Source organism: Acomys russatus, chromosome 10 (assembly GCF_903995435.1).
Source record: "Acomys russatus chromosome 10, mAcoRus1.1, whole genome shotgun sequence".
NCBI lineage: Eukaryota > Metazoa > Chordata > Mammalia > Rodentia > Muridae > Acomys > Acomys russatus.
In genome coordinates, this window is record NC_067146.1 from 23,754,154 (window position 1) to 23,774,320 (window position 20,167).

At 40.9% G+C, this 20,167-nt stretch overlaps 1 protein-coding gene across 1 annotated transcript in view; it reads right to left on the reverse strand.

The window, feature by feature from the left end:
* Positions 1–20,167, reverse strand: part of Met (MET proto-oncogene, receptor tyrosine kinase) — a 108,466-nt gene that overhangs the window by 14,197 nt on the left and 74,102 nt on the right. Inside the window, exons 12-17 of the mRNA XM_051151900.1 lie at positions 16,867–17,085; positions 10,096–10,242; positions 8,364–8,517; positions 8,068–8,208; positions 3,916–4,146; positions 2,073–2,153 (exon numbers count right to left, since the gene is read on the reverse strand). Coding sequence (XP_051007857.1) covers positions 2,073–2,153; positions 3,916–4,146; positions 8,068–8,208; positions 8,364–8,517; positions 10,096–10,242; positions 16,867–17,085 — 973 coding nt within the window. The remainder of the gene's footprint in view (positions 1–2,072; positions 2,154–3,915; positions 4,147–8,067; positions 8,209–8,363; positions 8,518–10,095; positions 10,243–16,866; positions 17,086–20,167) is intronic.

Genomic DNA, 20,167 nt, shown 5'->3' on the forward strand with positions numbered 1-20,167 from the left:
CCTCTTTGTGAAATAGAGTCCACGAAAGAACTGGTCTCACGCCGGAGCATAGATTCTCTTATACAGATAAAAAACAAAGCACACTATTCCATCTGGGTAGTGTCCAGGGCCTAGGCCATCAAGTGCCATTCTGGTCGGCTAGCTCATGTCTGGCTTCACAGGCCATGTGGTGTCTGTCGCAAACACTTAACTCTACTGTTGACCCATGAAAGTATACACAACAAATGCCTGGTTCTCAGTAAACTTTACCCATGAAGATAGCTAGTGGGCCATGATTACAGATCTAGGAGAATTTGAGGACCAATCAGCACGTGCCATAACATAAGTAGCTCCCTGTCAATTGAATTGAGCCCTGTATGTGTATGTGCTCCACCAACTAAGTGGGTTATGTGTGTTTGTGTTCATGCAGTACATTTGTGTGTGTGTGTATGTGTGCGTGTGCGCACGCGCGCGCGCGCGCGTGTGTATACAGAGGCCCAAGAATGGCATCCAGTGTCCTGCTGTTCTCTGTACCGCTCCTTTGAGACAGGGTCTCTCACTGAATTTGGATCTAGGCTGGTGGCCAGCAAGCCCCATTGAACCTCTTGTCCCCGATCCCCACAGTACTGGAGTTACACACACTTGTGGCCATGCTAGGCTTTTTAGTCGAGTTCAGGGATCTGAATGGTAGTCCTTAGGCTTACGCAGCAATGGCTGTTACTCATCAAGCCATCTCTCCAGCCTCTAAGTAGTTTTTAGTATAGTACTTTCTAATCTTTCTACTTATCTCTATAAAGACATACTGGGGGCACGAGAGCACACCAATGAAGAATTAACAGCATCGACATCAGTTTCACTAGTATCTCTTTGGTGTTCATGACAATGAACCTTTTAGACACACAATGCTTTCTAAGACCTGGGAAAGATGATGGAAGTCAACATGGGCTGACAACAGTAACCACATAACAAGGAGAGAAAACTGTTTTTGGGTCAGTACTGTTCTGAGTGAAAATTCCTCTGAGGCCAATTGATTGATCAGCGTACTTATCTACCAGTTTGCTTTTAGGTTCTATGCTGACTGTCCCTTTAGTTATTTTGTGGTCAAACATCCAACAAAATTAACCTTACAGAATGATGCTCACCGTGGAGATTAGATTTATATGTAAAAGAGCTGAAGTAGTTCTGGTATTAGAGTACCGTGCAGGGAAACCTACCACATATACAGTTAAAGCTTAGCAGTTCTAGTACAAATCTGTAATATAGTTGGCTAACGTTTTCTCAGGTTGTTCCAAATTGTGGAGTAGAAAATTACAAAGCAGGAAAGCAAATATGAAATCTGTCGTCAAGGGTGGAGCCAGGAAGCCTGTCACGGGTAGAGTACACTGGCTTGCACAGTGTGGCATTTTGTGTCCATAATTATGTCTCTGCATCAATAAAGACTAAGTTTACGTTTACAAGCATGCTTGGTTTTAAAGAGTGTGTGTATTTCATCTTAAGAGTTTTCTAGGTAACAGCTAAAATTTTAAGAGACATTGTCTCATTAAAAGGGACAAGTTGCATTTCCTTAGGAAAGGTATTTCTGTGGATACCTCATTCCTGTAACCCAAGGATAAACGAGGAATTACCATACTTAACCATCTTTCAAATTTCTGCCAGCATGTTTCTCTCCTGTTTGTATTATTTCAGTTTTTAATCTCTCTCTCTTTTTTTTTTAATGGAAGCTGTGGTTAAAAAATAATTAGAGTAGAGTCTCTGGGTAAAATGAGTCATTACTATGGTATGTGCCAAGGCGCTTCCAATAGTTTCCGTAAATGTCATTTGCAAAACAAATATTTTAAGTCTAACGTGGCTGAATGATACTCGGTTCATCTCAGAGACTCATCACTCCTTCCCCTGTACTTATTAGTTCTCCATGGGGCCATTTTAGAGGGCCGATCTCAGTAAGTGTTTAGACTAAACAAGTTTCCAGGAGTAATTCCACAGTCTCAGCAGCAGACGATTTTTCCCACAAGGGAGAGTGCAGATCGACACTCTGTTATATGCTGTCCGTTTGCAAACCACAAATGCACCCTTCCCTGTTAAACGCAACTTACGGTTCAAGGACTTCACGGCACAGTGAGTTTTCTTGCCGTCACTGTCCAACAAAGTCCCGTGATAGACACAGCCAAAATGCCCTGTTGAAAAAGAAAACTTGATTAGTGTGATATGATATTGGCTTACGCAACAACTACTTATTAAGCCCTTCATCTCCCTTTTTCTGTAAGACAAACAAAAGTACATGGCTCTTGACATTTTAGTTAATAATACCACTCTTTATGGTACATGTGTTTGGATATAAATATAGCTGTAATAATTTCTCTCCATGTAAGCAATATGATTATTTAATATATGGTGAAAATTATAGGTAACGTGGCTTCTTTTAAAGGCTAATATACTAAAATATCAAGTCTTTGCGGTACCACGGAGCACAATAATAGCTTCTAAATGAAGGAAATTTATTATTTTTAAAGATCCAATAATATTTGAGAAAATGTAAATAAATTTATCCACATGAATAAGTATAAAATGAGCCCTCTATATACTAGTAGATGACTATAAATAAGGTATTATAGAGGAAGGATTTTCCCTGTTAGTCACTGGCTAATATATAAGCCAGGTTGGCAGGAATCAAAAGACAGTTGCCCAAATGAAGCCGACTCACTCTGACTCACCTCATGCATTTCCCTCTGACTTTACCCACTCACTTCCCAATGGTGCCCTTTCAACAGTGGCAGTAATTTTCCCCAGAGGTGTCAAATGTCTGATAGCTATGTAAGTCATTCAGTTGATTCATGGAGTCAGGCAAGCTGTTCCTAGTGCACTGTATGTGAGTATCAGGTATGGGGCTACCCTCTTGTGACACAAAGATGAATACAGTAAAACCCAAGCTCATGAGCGCTCACATTTTTCCCACGGGAAAAAAAATATCAAGTTAATATTGATAGCTTCTTAATGACTATGACTTCAGAGAAATATTCACCATGTTGATACCTTCATGATAAAAAATGTCCTGATTTTACAACGTGTAATTAGTGAGCCTATACACTCCAACACTGGCACACTTACTGGATTTACAAGACCAGTAATATAATGCAGACACACACTTGTGCACAGAGGTCACTTTTCAGGAAGAAACAACTTGCTCAAACTCAGCTCTAGGGTCTAATGGAGGATGCTGAGAAGAACCCGTGTTCACACACAGCCAGGAATCCTATCAGTTTCTCCTGCAACATCCTGGCAGATGCCTATACAACGTCTTGTAGAGCATTTTGAATAAAGCAGCCAGAAGCCATTCAGTACAAAGTTAAAAGGGTCTTACAGTAGAGTTTACCTTGTGGCTTCTTGTTGGTGTCTTTCCCTGGCGATTATTTCCTCCAATAGTGTTTGTTTGCAGCGGCTGATGCTGCTCTGGCTAGCTTACTACAGACAGTCATTCTTTGTGTGCAGAAACTGGAGTGCATTGGGGAGATGATCTATGTTCCTTCAGATCAGGGGAGGGCTATAAATTTCCTGTATTCTGATGCAGCACACAAGCTGATATTACTGCTCTCATGTTAAGAAAGATCGAAGGGATAAAGGAATGAAAAAAACTGGCATGATTTTTACGGGAAAGTAAGTGACACTTTCCAAGAAAACTGTAGTTAGTGTGAGAACTACGCGTGAGAAATAAGATCTTTTCTCCTATATTGGGGATGCTAACCAATGGCTTCCAGGCACAGGGCGTCTCCATGGATATGCCTTTCAGGGCTGCGTTTCTGCAGGACAGAACTCAAATGCCTCATTATCAGTGCTCTGTCAGGGGCCCTCCGCATTGTCTAAGTCCCTAATCTGCAAAACAGGAGATAAAAGGCCTACTGGAAAATTGTATTTAACTGAGAGCTGAGTGGAAACACTTACCTCTTCCTATGACTTCATTGAAATGCACAATCAGGCTACTGGGTCCAATCACGACATGCTGAACTGCTTGGACCAGCTCTGGATTTAGAGCGCTGAGGTCAATGTGAACACTATTTTGTAGTAATGGGCTGGATATATCAGAGTCTCCACTAGTTAGGATGGGGGACAGATCTGACAGAGGATATTGCACTTGTCTACACGTTCCATTCTGGGAGGAGTTGGGAAACTGGTCTGCAAGATAAAGCAAACAGGCACAACAGTGAAGCCTCACTCACTGGGGTGTGCGTCAGGGGCAGCAGAGGGGGATTAAACGTGAAGCCTGGGTGTTAGCATTAAAGAAAAGCTAGTTACTGCATTCAGCGAGGCTCAGAACACCCTTTATAAAAGAACGGCCTGAGAAAAGTGTTAAGGAATTGGGAAAAGACACATATACACAGATGTTTATAGAGAGAAACATTTTATGAAGTGTTTAGAAATTCTCTTTTAAGTGGGCAGTGTTAACTATGAAAGCTTGTTTGTCCTACCGGTTTCCTTGGGTATTTCTCTTTTGATTAATAACAAAAAAAAGCCATGCATGAAGTTCATTTTAGAATATATTCTACATTTAAGAATTGGAAGCAGCATGGACAGGTGATGGCTTCTAGGGCAAAGAGTCAGTTTTCCTCAAGGGTGAGAACACCAGTGAGGACCATGTTTGTGTACATGGCCCCATACCCAGGAGCACACGGGCAGCACACGTTGGTTTAGATAAATTATTAAAAAGAAGAAAGAGGACATCAAGTGCGTGTAAGTTGGGGGGTTGGGGAGTTGGGGAAGAATGGGGGTGAAAATGATCAAGATATAATCAGTTGTATGAAATTCTTAAAGAATTAATGAAAATATTGTATTAAAAAGGAAAAGAATCTGAAGCAGTGGAAGTGGTTAAGCAACTGTCCAGTCATGCGAAACCCCAGTTCAGACAGAAGAAAATGAAAAAGATACCTTGTGAGATGGCCACTTATTAATGGAAATGATTAGTATTATGGAAAGCTACATGAACTCCTGCACAAGAAAATATGTATATCAAAATACATACAATCAAATGTAAGTTAAATATCCCTTTCAAAAATACTTGGGACCAGAAATTGTTCAGACTTTGAATTTTCTCAGATTTTGAAAAACTGGCATGGGCTTTATAGGCTGATCATCCCTGACCAGACAATCTGAAATTTAAAATAAAAAATATAAAAATTTAAGCCTGATACTTCAAAGTATCATAAATCGAAAGAGCTGGGGGGATGGCTCACTGGGTAACAGAACTTGCTCTAAAGGCATAAGGACTTGAGTTCAAATCCCCATTTCCCACATAAACAAACAAACAAACAAACAAGCATCAAGGAGCCAAGACAGGTGGATACCAAGAGCTTCCAGCCAACCTAGCAAAAAAGGTGAGCTTCAGGCTCAGTGACGGAGCCTGTCTTAAGGTACAAGGCCAAGAGTGATAGCAAGAGTTCCTGACATCTTGCTCTGGGCTCTACACATAGGCACATGGACACACACACCCACACCCACACACACACACGCACACACGCGCGCGCACACACACGCACGCACACATGCACATCCACGCACACACACTCACGCACACATACATGCATGCACACATGCACATACACACACACACACATCATAGAATTTTAAACTATTTTTAATTTCAAAATTTTTGGTTATGGTTGTTCAGCCTGTCCATTTAACTATGTATCTTTAGAAGTCAGTAATGTTCCGCTCTCAGGATTGAGAGCCTTGCACATCAGTGGTAGTTAGTGCTTCCCCTTGTGATAGTGGTTACAGAGTGTTATGGCCATGTAGAGCAGTTTGGATCTGTGCTAGTGTGCCCTATCCCTGGTAAATTGAGCATTTGCGCAAGGCTCAGTTTCCCATTAGCTCATCTTTACAACTGGAGTGCTATAAGAAGGCTTCTTTTACAAAGAGATGGCACTTTTATGCCAAAGTTAAGGGCCTGTGGCACTGAGTGCTTTTAATGCCAAGTGTGGCAAAGAAGCCACTAGCTGCTTTGTACTTCCCTCTGAGACACCAACCATATCAAATATTGGATATTAGAATCACAGCAACTGACTGGCATCTATGGAAGTCTGTGTGCACATGCACATGCATGCAACCATATGTGTATGGCCAGAGGCAAGTTCTGGGGGATTGGATCTCTCCTTCCTTCACATGGGTTCCAGGCTTGTAAACAATTACATTTATTGCCTGAGACATCTGGCCTTTTCATTATACAATTTATTATTGTTATTATTGTTGGTATGTGTGTGTGTGAGAGAGAGAGAGAGAGAGAGTGCGTGCGTGTGTGTGTGTGTGTGTGTGTGTGTGTGCGTGCGTGTGAGACTTTTTACTGTTTCACGTTCCTCACTTGCCCAATGTGTCATCATGGCTAGAAAAACAAGCTTCTCCCTCCTGGCTTGCTTTCCACCTGCTCCCTGGGGGCAGGAAAAGTTAAATGGACAAAAAGGGCCATCCAAAGGGAAGAACCTAACCAATAGCAACTGCGGAACGTTCTATAGTTGGTGAGGACAGTGGCCCACCCCCTCAACTGGGGACCCAGAATTCTCTATGACACTTCAGCAGGATTTCATGTGGATGATCTAAACTGGCTTCTCTGTGTATTTGAACTAAACAAAGGCTCAGTAGAATTTTTATTCAGGAGGACCTTTGTCCTGTATCTTAAAAAAAGGTTTTCCATCAGCCCCTGAGAATTTACAGGTCTGAAGTCCAGGTAAAAAGGAAAGGTAGGGTGAAGGAATTGGGTTAAAAACCTATGGGGAATGTTTGGTGACACTTCCTCCTCCTTGCTTTTAAAGGGGGAGCCAGAGAGTAGCATTTGAGGGGCCTCTTCAGTGTTCTAGAGCCTTCTTTTGAGGTTTCATTTGTTTGTTTTGAGCTACTGATTATTATGACTATAAAAGCCCCTCAAAAAGTTTTTTAGAGACACTTTTGAGATTTACTGTCTGGCCAAGTAAGCCTTCTTAACTAAAAGATTTACTGTGGAAAATACTAAACATGCTTAAATTGGGCTACAAACAGTCATGACATCATCAGCTTTCTAAAGTTCTGATTCTCTTGTTTGTTTGCAAGCAAACAATATTATCTGTTGGTGCCACTGGACTGCTCACCTAACCCATTCTTCATCACACACACACACACACACACACACTCTCTCTTCATCTTTAAATTGTGTGGGCAATCATCCAGTAATCTCTGGAGAACCAACCTAAGTCTCAGGAAGGGCAACAAGTGGTGAGAAACTCAAAATGCTAAGTGTCTCACTGCTGGTGAACTTGCTCGGATGAGCAGCTCCTAGCTTCTCAGTATCCGCAACTGTCTGTGACTCACTTTATTTGTCCAATGGTAAATATTCAACAGGGAAATGCTTGCACTTGACTCATGTCCTGTAACTTCTAAAGATAATGGCCCTGGTACAACATGGACATTTTGCTTTGTGCAAGACATGTTTAAGTAAAACAATGCGCAATGCCCTGGCCAGCGTGACTGTTTGTCAATCTGCTGTTTGGCAGAGCAGATGATGTTGGTGAAAAGTGCAACGGAACCTTTTTCTTGGATAAGTCTCAAAATATATTCAAGTCATAGATGGTTGTAGGTGAAAGCTATCCTAATTGAGAATGCTTCAAAGGGTAACTAATGGTATAATTCAAAAGTTTTCCCAAAATAAAGGATTTTAATTTATATTTAGATAAAAATATTTTATAACTACACTCTTCCTGAATGGTTAAAAAGAACTTCTCAAAAGTTTTTCTTAGCATTGAGATAAGAAACTTTGCTCAAACGATTCTAAAATGAGCTTTTCTGTATGTGAGCAGAGAGCTTGTAGATGCTAAAATTCCAATATGATACCTGCATGAGTTTGATTTTAAAGTGAAGGCCGTGTAATTCTGCATCAAGTTAAATATGAGTTCGAGGCCAGCCTGGTCTACAAAAGCGAGTCTAGGACAGCCAAAGCTACACAGAGAAACCATGTCTCGAACCCCCCCTATATATATATATATATATGGGGGAAAAAGCCAAAAGCAAGAACAATGCCACATCTCACAGAGGTCTATGTATAGAAATTTCTCAGGATAGTAAACTGAATTATACCTTCTGGAAAAGTAGCTCTGTAGTCTACGGACTCATTTGAAACCATCTCTGTAGTTGGACTTACACTTCGGGCACTTACAAGCCTATCCAAATGAGGAGTGTGTACTCTTGCGTCATAGCGAACTAATTCACTGCCCAGATCTTAAAACAGAGAGAAAGAGAGAGCTTGTTAAAGACTGGATGTCCCAGGGGACTTTGACCCAGCGCCCAGAACTCACCCCTATGTCTCCATGACTATGTGACTATAGTCCCCGTATTACTATGGGAGCTTTTTAGACAATAAATAAAATATGCACCTTTATTTTTTCTTTTTATCAGCCACAGGAAGAGCCCAGATAATAACAAAACTATTACTGATACTGAGACCACACCAATGATTAATCCTGTGAAATTCTGATCTGGTTGAACAATCACTTTTCCAAGGACAGTTGAAGAGACTGCTTGCTTCCACTAGAAATAATAAGAAAGAAAGTCAGATTTCAGCCAAGGTTGATATAAAATACACTATCTATATGAAACTGAAGTTTTTCTGGGCCCCAGTTAGTACCTGGTGGCCACCATTCTAGAAGTTGCATTACAGCCTTCAGAGTAAGTAGGAAATCCCTTAATTCCGTCTCAGTGGTCGGAGAACTAGGAAATGCTGATTACCTAATGCACAACTTAGATAAACCAAAGACCCTTTGATCTTGAGGAACTAAAGTATATATGGAGAGAAATGGATAGATCAATTATTATAATGATACCATAGAAATATGAATAAATAAAAATTAATTATGTCCCATTTGGGAGTACATGGCAAAAAAGACTTCTCGTAAGAGGCAAGATGGCATTATTATATGGTAATGAAGTCTCAGGGCTTCTTTACTTCAGTTTTGGTACATAGAAGAAAGCTGTGGTTTCTTCCAGCTCAGTTAGCTTTGGGACTTTTAAGACTGATGGTCATTGTGAAACTTCAACTGTAGTTTCTACGTTCAGCCTCAGATTTTGTAATTCATTTGCATATTTCCATTTCCTAATGTCTCCAGAAGACTTCAAGAATCCCTCAGAGCTACGTTTTCTTGGGTAAGCAATGTATGGTATACGTGAAATCAGATACCAGTTAGCCACGAGCTGGAATGAACTACACAAAAATCTGCCAAGTAAAATGAGCAAGATGCCAAAAGACCAATACTGTGTGATTTGACTTACAAGGAATACCTAGGTAAGCAAATTCCTAGAGAAAGCAAACTGAATAGAGGTTTCAGGGGCTGTTGGGTGTGGGACTATTGCTTAGCTGGTTACATAGCATCTGCTTGGGAAGGTGTTTCAAGTTACACAGCAGTGATGGTTACACACATTATGAATATAATTCGTGCCCCTGAACTGTACATTAATATTATGAGAAAGGACAAATTTTTACGATATATGTGTTTTATTGCGATTTAAAGAAATTTGCAATTCCAACACACCAAGGCTATTGAACTGCATATTTCAAGTGGTACACTGTATGGTTTGTAAGCTATATCAAAATAAACTATCAAAAATAATAAAGAAATATCCTTGTTCTGGGTTATCTGCTTTAGTTGTACACATGAAAGAAGGTAGTGTACAATTGAGTTTCTATTCTATTTCCACTCTCCTTTTATTTATGGTTGTAGGCATTGTGACCACTGAAAGAGGAAGGCCTCTTGGCCTGGTGAAAAGGAGGAGAAAGGACATTCTTGCATGTGCCCTTGTTCCTTCTGAGAATTAGAGCACATTTTGGCAAGAGTGTGGCATGATGGAGAAGTAGCGTTGGTAAGAGGACTTTTGAGAATTGCACTTCTAACCCAGGGGAAAGAGATAGCATGATTAAAAAACAAAAATAAAAAAACAAAACAAAAACAAAAACAAAACTCAACATTTCTCAAATCACGGCTAGGAACGGAGGCTCGGCTGATGAGCCAGAGCCAAACACAAATGAGCTCTAACGACTTATTTTAAGCCTGCTGGTGACAGAATTACACTGGCACTCTTATTTACATCATGAGAGGCGTGCAGGAACCTCACCTCTATATTTAGCTCACTGTTCAGTTTCAACAGGTCATTTGGGACTGTACATAAAACAGCTTCAGAATGCCAGTGTATGTTCTCACAGCTCTTATTGCCAACTTTTAACACTTCACCTTGAACTGCTTCAGGGTCAATATAATTTCCCTGGAAGAGAAAGAGAAAAAAAATGAGACGTCATTAACACTTCCCAGGTCAGTAGGCATGCTGGTAGGTTAGAAGGAGCCCAAGAGTACAGCAAATGCAATTGATGTTTTCCAAGAAATCTGATTTTTTTTTTTATGGTGCTCATTTTCAGGAGAGCTGGGCTGGCTGAAAGGGAGCATGATGAGCATTTCAGGACAGTACCCAGGCAGGAAGGATAAGATGAGCTTCTCCATCAGACTGACTTTTAGAGAAAAGGAAAGGGACTCTTGTTTATGTCCTTGTTTTGAAAACTGTTTTGCATTATCAACTTATTGCTGTCTTTGGGCAGGGTATGGGTGTTTGACAAAAAGAAAGCAATTCTGAGTTTAGCAGCTGAACCTGCTGAGTTGCTTAACCCTGCTTTGTGTAATGATTCACTTTTAGAATCACACTGAACACTTTGAAAAGTACCAATGGCAAGGTCCCATTTCCAGCAATCTAGTGAACTGCTTCGTCAACACATTCTTTCAGCTGGGCAACTTCTTTTTATTCTTCTTGCCTAGTTGAACCCTGTTCATATGTGAATTCATTTCAGTGAAATCCCCAGAAAATTCCGTATGAGCTTCATTAGGATTTGAGAACATAATTGCATGATTTTGAATAATTATACAGTTACTTGAAGACTTTCAAACATTAGTCATTTTGACATAGTTAACTTGAGCTAGTATCAAGAATGTTAACTGTTAAAACATCAACATTTTGCTCAAGGAACCAATCATTAGTCTTGGGAAAGAAGTACAAACATGAATACAAAATTTCATATCAAGACTTAATGAGTAGTTATTTATTAAACAGGCTGTTACTTGGAAGAGAGGGCTTTCAAAGCCTGTTACTATTTTTCTTCTGGACAAAGAACAGCTCCTAAAAAAGAAACTTTGTTTTCATAGTCTTGAGTCTGCCTGCAAACGGTTTTTCTTTGCAGTGTCTCATGGACTTCAAGACCGGCAGGGCAGACACCATTCTAGAAACAGGAATACCTGAAAGAAGGTACTTTTTTAATATTCTAAGAATCTATGGAAGAGATGAACGCAGACTAGCCCTACCCTTACTGTACTTCCAGAGGCAGCAGAAGTAAGCCATTGATCTAGGTCAGCCACCCAGGGCAATTCAACAGAGAAACACATAAATCTCACGGGTCACTTTGGGGCTTGAAATGACAACTTGTTGGTTAAGTCTAGAGAGGGCACAGGCCCTTACTCACATATTGGAGGGAATTCAGCGAATGACAGAGAAAAGAGATTAAAGAACCAACGAGCTTGATTTATGAGAGAAGCCCTAACATGTGCCTCGTGTGCTTGGATAATGGCTAAGGGGGAGGGGGTAAGGGAGGACCACAGTGCATGTCCCTCTCCAGGACTCACTCATTCAGCCCTACAGTCTTCTTGGATCTTAAAACAGAAGAATAAACAGCTGAAAGACTGAATTATTTCTGATCTTAAGCATAAAGGAACACACAATGAGCAGTGATTTAGAGAATATATATTACCAACAACATTGTGTATGAAACTCTTTTTAAAGCTGAAATTAGACAGAAGAGAACAGATAGGGCAAGAGCGGCCCTTGCAGCCATCAATATATAAGAGGAGCTAGTATCAAAGCAGGCAGAATAAAAATAGATGTAGTTTAATTTTTGTTTTTAAAGTAAATGCAGTTTTATTGAGTTGTGGAAGCAATTGTAAAACTTTCATTATTGATTATCAACTATTTATTAAGTAGAAGAATTCATTCTCAGAATCAGCTCGGTTCTGCAGGCACTGAAGTGACAAAATGCAGGTTTATAAAACGAAATGGCATAAGCAGGGGCGTCAATCCTTTATACACACAGAGCAGCTTAGACTTGCAATGATGTCATTTTCTCCTACACAGACTCTTGGAATTTTGTCATTGCTGATTTACATGAAGAGGCTCAGCTTCAGGAAGGGACCAAGTCACACAGCTAAACAAATTCTATCATGCAAAATCTGCTTATCACTCAGTGAGTGACAACTAGGGGAAAGCATAAGGATTCTCTAATCAAAATTTTAGATATTTGAAGAAAGTCTTGAGCAGGGCTGGAGCGAAGGCTCAGTAGTTAGGCACTTACTACCCTTCCAGAGAACTTGAGTTCAGTTTCCATCACTCACATGGCTTACAACATGGCCTATAACTCCAGCCCCAGAGGATCCGTCCCCTTCTGCATGCCACAGATACTCACACACATATGAATACTTACAGATATATGTACACATACACACACATGTACACATGTACACATGTGTGCAAGCATGTAACTGAAGTAAAATAAAACTTTAAAAATGTTTAAAGCTATTTCACTCAAATAAGCATGTAGAATCTTTATGTCACGTGATAGAAAACTTCTGTTATAAAAAAGTATTTTTTATATTTACTAAATGAAGGTGAATATTGAGCAACACTACAGTTCAGTGCATTTCATATAATCTGGGCTCAGGAAAGTTGGACGTGAGTTTTAGTACTGCTGTTTGCTCCCTGGGAGACCACAAGACAATTAAGTTATGCTTTCTGAACATTTGTTAATGGGGACAATACTTGCTGACCCCCTGACCTCAAAGGTCCACATAAGATTCAAGTCGAATAGCAAACCAGAACTCTTGTTCTGACTGTAAAATCCTTCATGGACATTAGTGCTATTGTTGATGGGAACCCTACTGTGTACTTCCAAAGGGACACGGACTCCATGACACTGTGCAGGAGTCATCGTGGCAGACTTGAACTACCTCCGACATCTATGGGATTCCCGGAGTGACCAGTATTTATTTGGTCCTATTGTGGCTGGCTCCTTTACATAGTCACCAGCCCAACAAGTTGCTAAGGCAGATCCCATACTGGGGGGCAGAAAACTATCATGATCCCTTTTAAACTAAGGATTTATCTGGTTGAAGAAGGCAAACTCCTCTTGGCAGTAAACAACACATTTTATTGTGCAATTTCCTCCACAGCTCTTGCTTTCTCTTTCTCCCTGGCTGTATCGCCCATACTTGCCTAGAATCCTTTATATGCCTCTCTCAGCTGCGCATAATGGTACAGGCAGGTGCCACAGCCCCTGACTTTAAGTCTCCTCTTCTTCTTTCTCCTCCTCCTCCTCCCCCTTTTGTTCTTTCTTTGTTATGTGCATGTGTGAGTTTCCTGGTGCAGATATTTTGCGCTCTGTGCCAGCAGGGTCCCCAGGAGGCCATGGGATCCCCTGGAGCTCGAGTGAGGCCTCCAGAATGGGTGCTGGGAACCAAGCCTAGCCCAGTCTTCTGTAATAACAGTGTACAGCCTTAACCACTGACCCACCTTTTTAGCTCCCACTTTTGTTTTTTTGTTAATGTTTTCTTTTTGTAGTATTAGTGATTGAGCCTAGGGTCTCTACAGCCCAGTCACACTCCAGCACCATAGCACTTTCACTAATGGGGAGGGGGGGCACACACACCCTTTGCACTCATGTTTGGGCAGCACACAAGAAACTCTTTGAACAAAAACACTCTATTGGGTGTCCAAGAGAGGTGAGGGTTCAAGGTCATCAACTTTAGAAACCGATAAAGGATTAAGTTGCTGCCACAGCAAACAGGATCATACCTACTCTTTTATTTCCTTCTAGACTTACATAGAATGAAGAATGGGGAAAGAGTGAATCATGACACAAAACCAATCACCATAAACTGTACTGTCCCCACTGGAGTACAGTTTTGTGACACCAAGTGCTATAGACTTGTTAGGGAAGATGAGTGAACTTTATAAAGTGAAGAAAAAAGACTGCTTTGTGCTCATCTCCAGGGACCTCAGGCCATCTTGGAAACACCATTAATAGGCTTAGTATGATGTCAAGTCATGTTTTCCTTGGTCCAACAACTTTGTAGGGCATTGAATAATGGCTCTTTAATTTACAGAGAAAGGAGTTTCCCTTGCATCAAACCCTGGGGTTCAGAGGGTACACAAAGAACCACTTATCTCTAATCTGTCTAGCATAGGCACAAGAACAGAAAAAAATAGTTTTGGGGGGGCATAAAACTATTTGCACACAAACCTTTGTTTCCATCAAGAAAAACCAAATGGAATCTTACAAACAGAAAACAGGAATTGTTGGAAGCAAAAGGCCACACTACATTAATTGTATTGGGGGGGGGGGAGGAGAAGTGATATAAGCCCTTTATAAAACCAATTAAGGAAGCAGGTGAAGGAACTTTGGTGTGGCAAACATGCTGCTCAGTGAGACAGTCTTGCATGAAATTTCATGCTGGGTTTACTTAATTATTGGACAAAATTCTAGCATGAGGTTACTGATTGTGTGAGTGTGAGGGTGTGCACTGGTATGTTCAGAGATAAAAATAGCCCCCCAAAAGCGGAACTATTTCAGTGGAAATGTCACTCTGACGGAGATGATCCATGCCACCCACATCACACCTGAGTATGAGCTACTCTGCTGTTTGTGTGTGCTCATGCTTGCACTCAGATTTCTTCCTGGAGAAAACATTTTCAATGCCTCAAACAGCACGGCGTGAGGGATGAATAGTTTGCTATCTGGCTGGACTATGAAAAGTTAAAAGTGTGGACCGTTTTGCTAGCTTTCTTATTATCTGAAGTAGAGATGATGGAGATAACACCAGAGAGCTGACCAGAGTCCTCGTCGTGGCATCTTTTTGTTCTGCCTGTTCCACTGCTTCTCAAACCCCAGCCTCAGCCTGCCTGGTTCTTAGTGACCTTTACCTGCAGCAGGAAGGTGCTATTCTCCTATAAATCAAGTAGGTAGCATTTGATTGATAGAACACCAAGGTGGTGGGAACCCAGCTCAGTTTATAAATCTGCTTAGACTTGACCACACCCATGAAATGGCCCAGTGGGTAAAGTTGAGTTAAGTCCCCAAAGCCCAAGTGAAAAGCTGAGTGCTCTGCCATGCATGTATAATCTTAGTTATTCCTATGAGCAGGGGAGGCAGAGACAAGAGAATAGCTCAGAGCTTATGGGCTAGCTAGCCTGGAGTGACAGAAGCAGTAAGACAGACTGTGTTGACTGTTCCACTGAAGGTACTGTAAAATGTGGCCAAGAACCCATGACTGGGGAGCTGACAGGTTCTATGGGGGTGCGGGGGGCGGGGTTTGAACTTATTACTATTACCTGTATTTTGCTAAACAGGCATAACATCAAACTGTCCTCTAAATTCCTATCTCTATACTCACAGAATAGCGTAGCCACCGGGCTTTGTCAGGAAACTTTGTGCACTGCGTGGTACTTAATGCAGAACTGGTCAGAGTACAGAAGGTCAGTGTCAGTAGAGTGCTAAGACACGAAAGGTGCACTGATGTCAGCCTTTTCTCCTCAAGTCTTAGGGACCATATTTTGGAAGAGGGGGTAGAAAGATTGTTTGTAAGAGCTGAAGGTTGGGGAGGGGCAGTACAAAGCAGTGTCTTCTGGACTTGTCAGGGCTGTTCATTTATGAACTCACAGTTGCTTGCCCAGAACCTGTATATGAGCCCGCACCCTAACTAACGAGGCATAGATAACTTGCTGGCATTTTGTTTTGTTTTGTTTTGTTTTGTTTTTTGAGACAGGGTTTCTCTGTGTAGCCTTGGCTGTCCTGGACTCGCTTTGTAGACCAGACCAGGTTGGCCTCAAACTCACAACGATCTGCCTGCCTCTGCCTCCCGAGTGCTGGGATTAAAGGCGTGTGTTATTACTCTTGGCTTGGCATTTTGGAGGACAGTGGACTTTTTTTTTAGAGTATGGTCCCTGATAGGGACCACAGTACATTCCAGTGGTTGGCCCTGGGTCTAGGAATATATGGGAGAGACAAATTGGAGTTGGCGGATTATTATTTATATTATTATTATTATTTTATTATTTAAAACAGGACATGAGGTTGAGAGGGGGTGCGTGGGAATCTGGGAAGAGTTAGAGGGAAGGGGGGGAGTGAATCTGATCAAAATACACCATGTGTTTATGAGATTCTCAAAGAGTTAAAAATATACATAGAGAGAGGTGGAGGAAGAAGGAGGGAGAGAGACAGAGAGAGAGAGAGAGAGAGAGAGAGAGAGAGAGAGAGAGAGAGAGTGTAGGGAGAGAACCACAGAAACAAGGTGCAAGAAGAAAAACCAACTCTGAAAAGTTGACCTCTGGTCTTCAAATATTTGCCGTGGCATTCCCGCCCCCCCACAATTGGCTACACACAGATATACAACTTTATATACTACAAGTAAATACAAAGCTGCAGCTAATGCATCGACCACCACAGCCCTTACTGCTTGTCTTCTAATAAGCACGTTTAGGTGCAGCACACAAGGCCGAGGATACCAGCTCACCATCAGGATAGCATCACAGGGAGCCTGCTTGATAGATTTATGCTCAGCATTTGTTCCTCTTTAATAATATACACAAGGAAAGGGTCTTGAATGCTTCATTAAAAAGAAATGTTTAATCACACTTATCTTGTAGTCTTATGCCATAGAGATTTATTTTCAGAGCTTTGATATTTACTGATGCAGAATAAGATATACCGAGGAAAACAATGACTCTATTCACATAGCTATGAAGCCAACAGAGCAGTTCAAGTTCAAGTTCCTTTAAGAGAGTGTTTGAAGCAACTCTTACCTTAATTTCTAGTACATTTTCATTGCCCATTGAGATCACCACTGGCTTTTCAAAAGGCTTAAACATAGGATTATGCACATAAGTGAGATCAAAGTGTTTGGAAAAGACCCCGTCTAACAGGAAGGAGGCTTTGGTCTTCAGGGGGAGTTGCAGGCCCAGCTGTTCCAGTGAAGGAGTGGTGCAGCAGATGATCTCTGAATTAGAGCGATGCTCACAAGCCTACAGGAAGACAGAGTTTCCCACTGTCAGCAGGACACAGACAGCATCTATGTGACTCGGCTATTTCACAACTTTAGAATCAAACCAAAACACATTGATTGTCAAAAATGGTCTGCATTTAACTTCCTAACACTTGAAAGCACATTTCGGGAAACACCATGGATGTGAAATTTCCCAAACAACTGAGCATCGCATGCTGTGAATCAGCTACCCTGATGGAGTTGCGCTGGGCCCTTCCCTCCATCACATCCTTTTCTTTAGAACAACATGGCGGTTTCCTGGGCAGACCGCCTTCTTGTTTTGTAAAGCAGCTATGGGTGAACAGGGACTGGACGTCGAGCACTTAGAAATCCTTTGGTTCAGATGCCATGTTTAAGTTATATGAAGGTGAAGCATCACTCAGAAACTCAGTTTCCCCACTTAGTATTTAAGACTTAAGTGTTCTTCCCCACGGGCCGCCTCATGGTAAAGGGCTGTGTAACTTGCAAAGTTTCTCATGGTTACCACCATAGCTGGCAACACCCACAGAATCTTATTAGTGCGTTTACTCCTAAGTGTTGAGTTCCCAAATACTTTACAGAGTAAAGTAGTCTCATGTCCTGATTCTGCTATTCCTGCAGGGAGGGGCCATGCTGTTTCCCCCTCTCCCCCTTTTTTCTTGAGACTGAGTTTCTCTGTATAGGCCTGGCCATCTTGGAATTCACTCTGTACACCAGGCAGGCCTCAAACTTAGAGATCCGCCTGCCTCTGCCTCTCGAGAGCTGAGATTCAAGGAGTGCACCACCACTGCCTAGCTCTATTTTTAGATAAGGACACTGAGCTTGGAAAACACGCTTTGTTTAGTCTGGTCACACATCTGAGGGATAGAGCAGGGTGCTAACGACCAAGGCATTACCATCAGTGTTCACTCTCATCGCCCCTAGACTTGCTTCTTTTTCACTCTACAGTGTCTTCAAATAATGCTGTCCATGTTACAAAGGCTCTGCTGCTATTATTTTATATCCTTTCATCTCTCACTTCAAATCTTCCTCTTTGAAATTCTGATTTATGGAATTTTGGAAAATGCAGTTTCCTCTTAATTGTACTTAGACTAAAACCAGCCACACAAAGTGGTATATTTAAAGTCAAAGGGCTGTGTTTCTCCCCCCAAGGAAAAGACAAACAGGCAACAACATCCCTTAGATTTCCTTTTCTTTGAGAAGTAAAGTTGGAGATAAAACAATTACTTATGCCCACAATAGCAAAAGGCTTCAGGATATACATAAAAAGCACAGAATTTGCAGTGTGATATTTTGTTCTTAATCATTTTAAAACTTAGTCTGTATTTAAAAAAATATATGTTGGAATCAGACAAAATAGAGAGATACAACATCAAGAAAATATATTGTAATATTTAGTTTTATTTCAAATATGTCATAGTGCTAAGCACCATTTATTCCTATCATCTTGTAAAACCGAAATGAAAGATTTCACTGCTACCATAACAATTCTCTATAGTAACAAGAACCTAGAAAAAAAAAATCTGAGACACAGGATGCATTAACAAATAAATCTCCATTTCACTAAGTTAATTATTTTTATATTTTAATACTTTGGAATTTATTGAAATTAACAAATTTATTGTGGCTAGATATATATCTGCATCAGACCTGACCATGAGTTTAAAATTTTAAAATATTAAATGGGTTCAATTCATTACAGTCAACTTTAAACTCTATAAGCCCCATGGAATATGGAGGGAGCACACACCTCTCTGCACAAAGCAGTGTTTGAAAATGACAGTAAAGTAAGGAATAATGAAAGAGTAAATAGTAGAGTATCCCTTAAGATTTCCACTCCTGTCCAGAACCATCTCGCAGAGTTACTGTATGCTGTGTCTGGCTCATGCAATAGAAGTTTGCATTTCCAGATGTGTACACAGGTAAGACTTTTTATCATCTACCACTTTCTGAGTCTTCCTTAGGGTATCTGTTTTATCTGATACCTGCAGGGCTTCAAGCAAACAGTCAACTGTAAATAAATGGCTGAAGCGAAGAGTCATTCTGTTTGTCATCTTTGGATAAGGGAGATGAAAGCAAGCTCAGCCAGTGTCTTAATAATGGAGGTGTGGTCTTCAGTGAAGGAATCATTTCTCAGACCCAACTCTGAAACATCACATGCCAACATCAGAGAGGGCCACTGTTATTTTTAGCTAGTTAAAGTAAAATTGTATCTTGGTTGTGGAGAACTGATGTGTCCTAAATTAATAGCAGTGGTATTCTAACTTTGTTTGTGGCCATGTATGGGGATTGGTTTCAAGGTCCTTAACTTCATGCTGTAAGTCTCTGGAGAATCATCCCTTGGAAATATGATAAGAATCTAATAACACTCGTGAGAGGTGATGCGATGTGGCTGGTTGAGAGGGTCAAGAGAAATCTCATTTGAGATGACCTTATTGTTTGGTGATTTAGCTTGACATTTTAGTCCTAAATTGCTTTTTGTAATTAAGGAACAGAGTGGCTTTAGTCCTTAAGAAACATTGGATGGGAGAATTTCAAAGAAAGTGCTATAATTCAATATACCACTTGCCCAGTTGAGAGTGTATGTGAGAGAGGGCACTTAGAGCCTTAACTCCAAAGTGGAATGTATGTGTCCAACTAGAGTGTGGTATTTCATAGAAGAAAATATATACGTTTCTGAGGTTTAAATTAAAGTGAATGGTGTTTGTTTTGTTTTGTTTTTGAGACAGGTTTTATTTAGCCTCAGTCTGGTCTTGAACTTGTTATACAGCTGAGGCCAACGCTAGACTCCTGATCCTCCTGCCTCTATCTTCCAGATGCTGTGATTACAGGCATGCACCCCCATGCCAAGCCCAATGAGCAACAGATGGATTCATCACCTTTAAGGTTAAATTCTGGGTGAGTTTTCAAATATAAAAGGAAATGTAGAGAAATGAAAAATAGCATTGATATCTAGGATACAATATAGTCCAGTGTTCTCTTGTTACTTAATAAAAGCACTGTATTAGCATCCTATGTGTGATAATAAAGAGACAAGAATATTGGTAAGGAGGTGCAAGGAAACAGGCTTTAGACCCATAGTC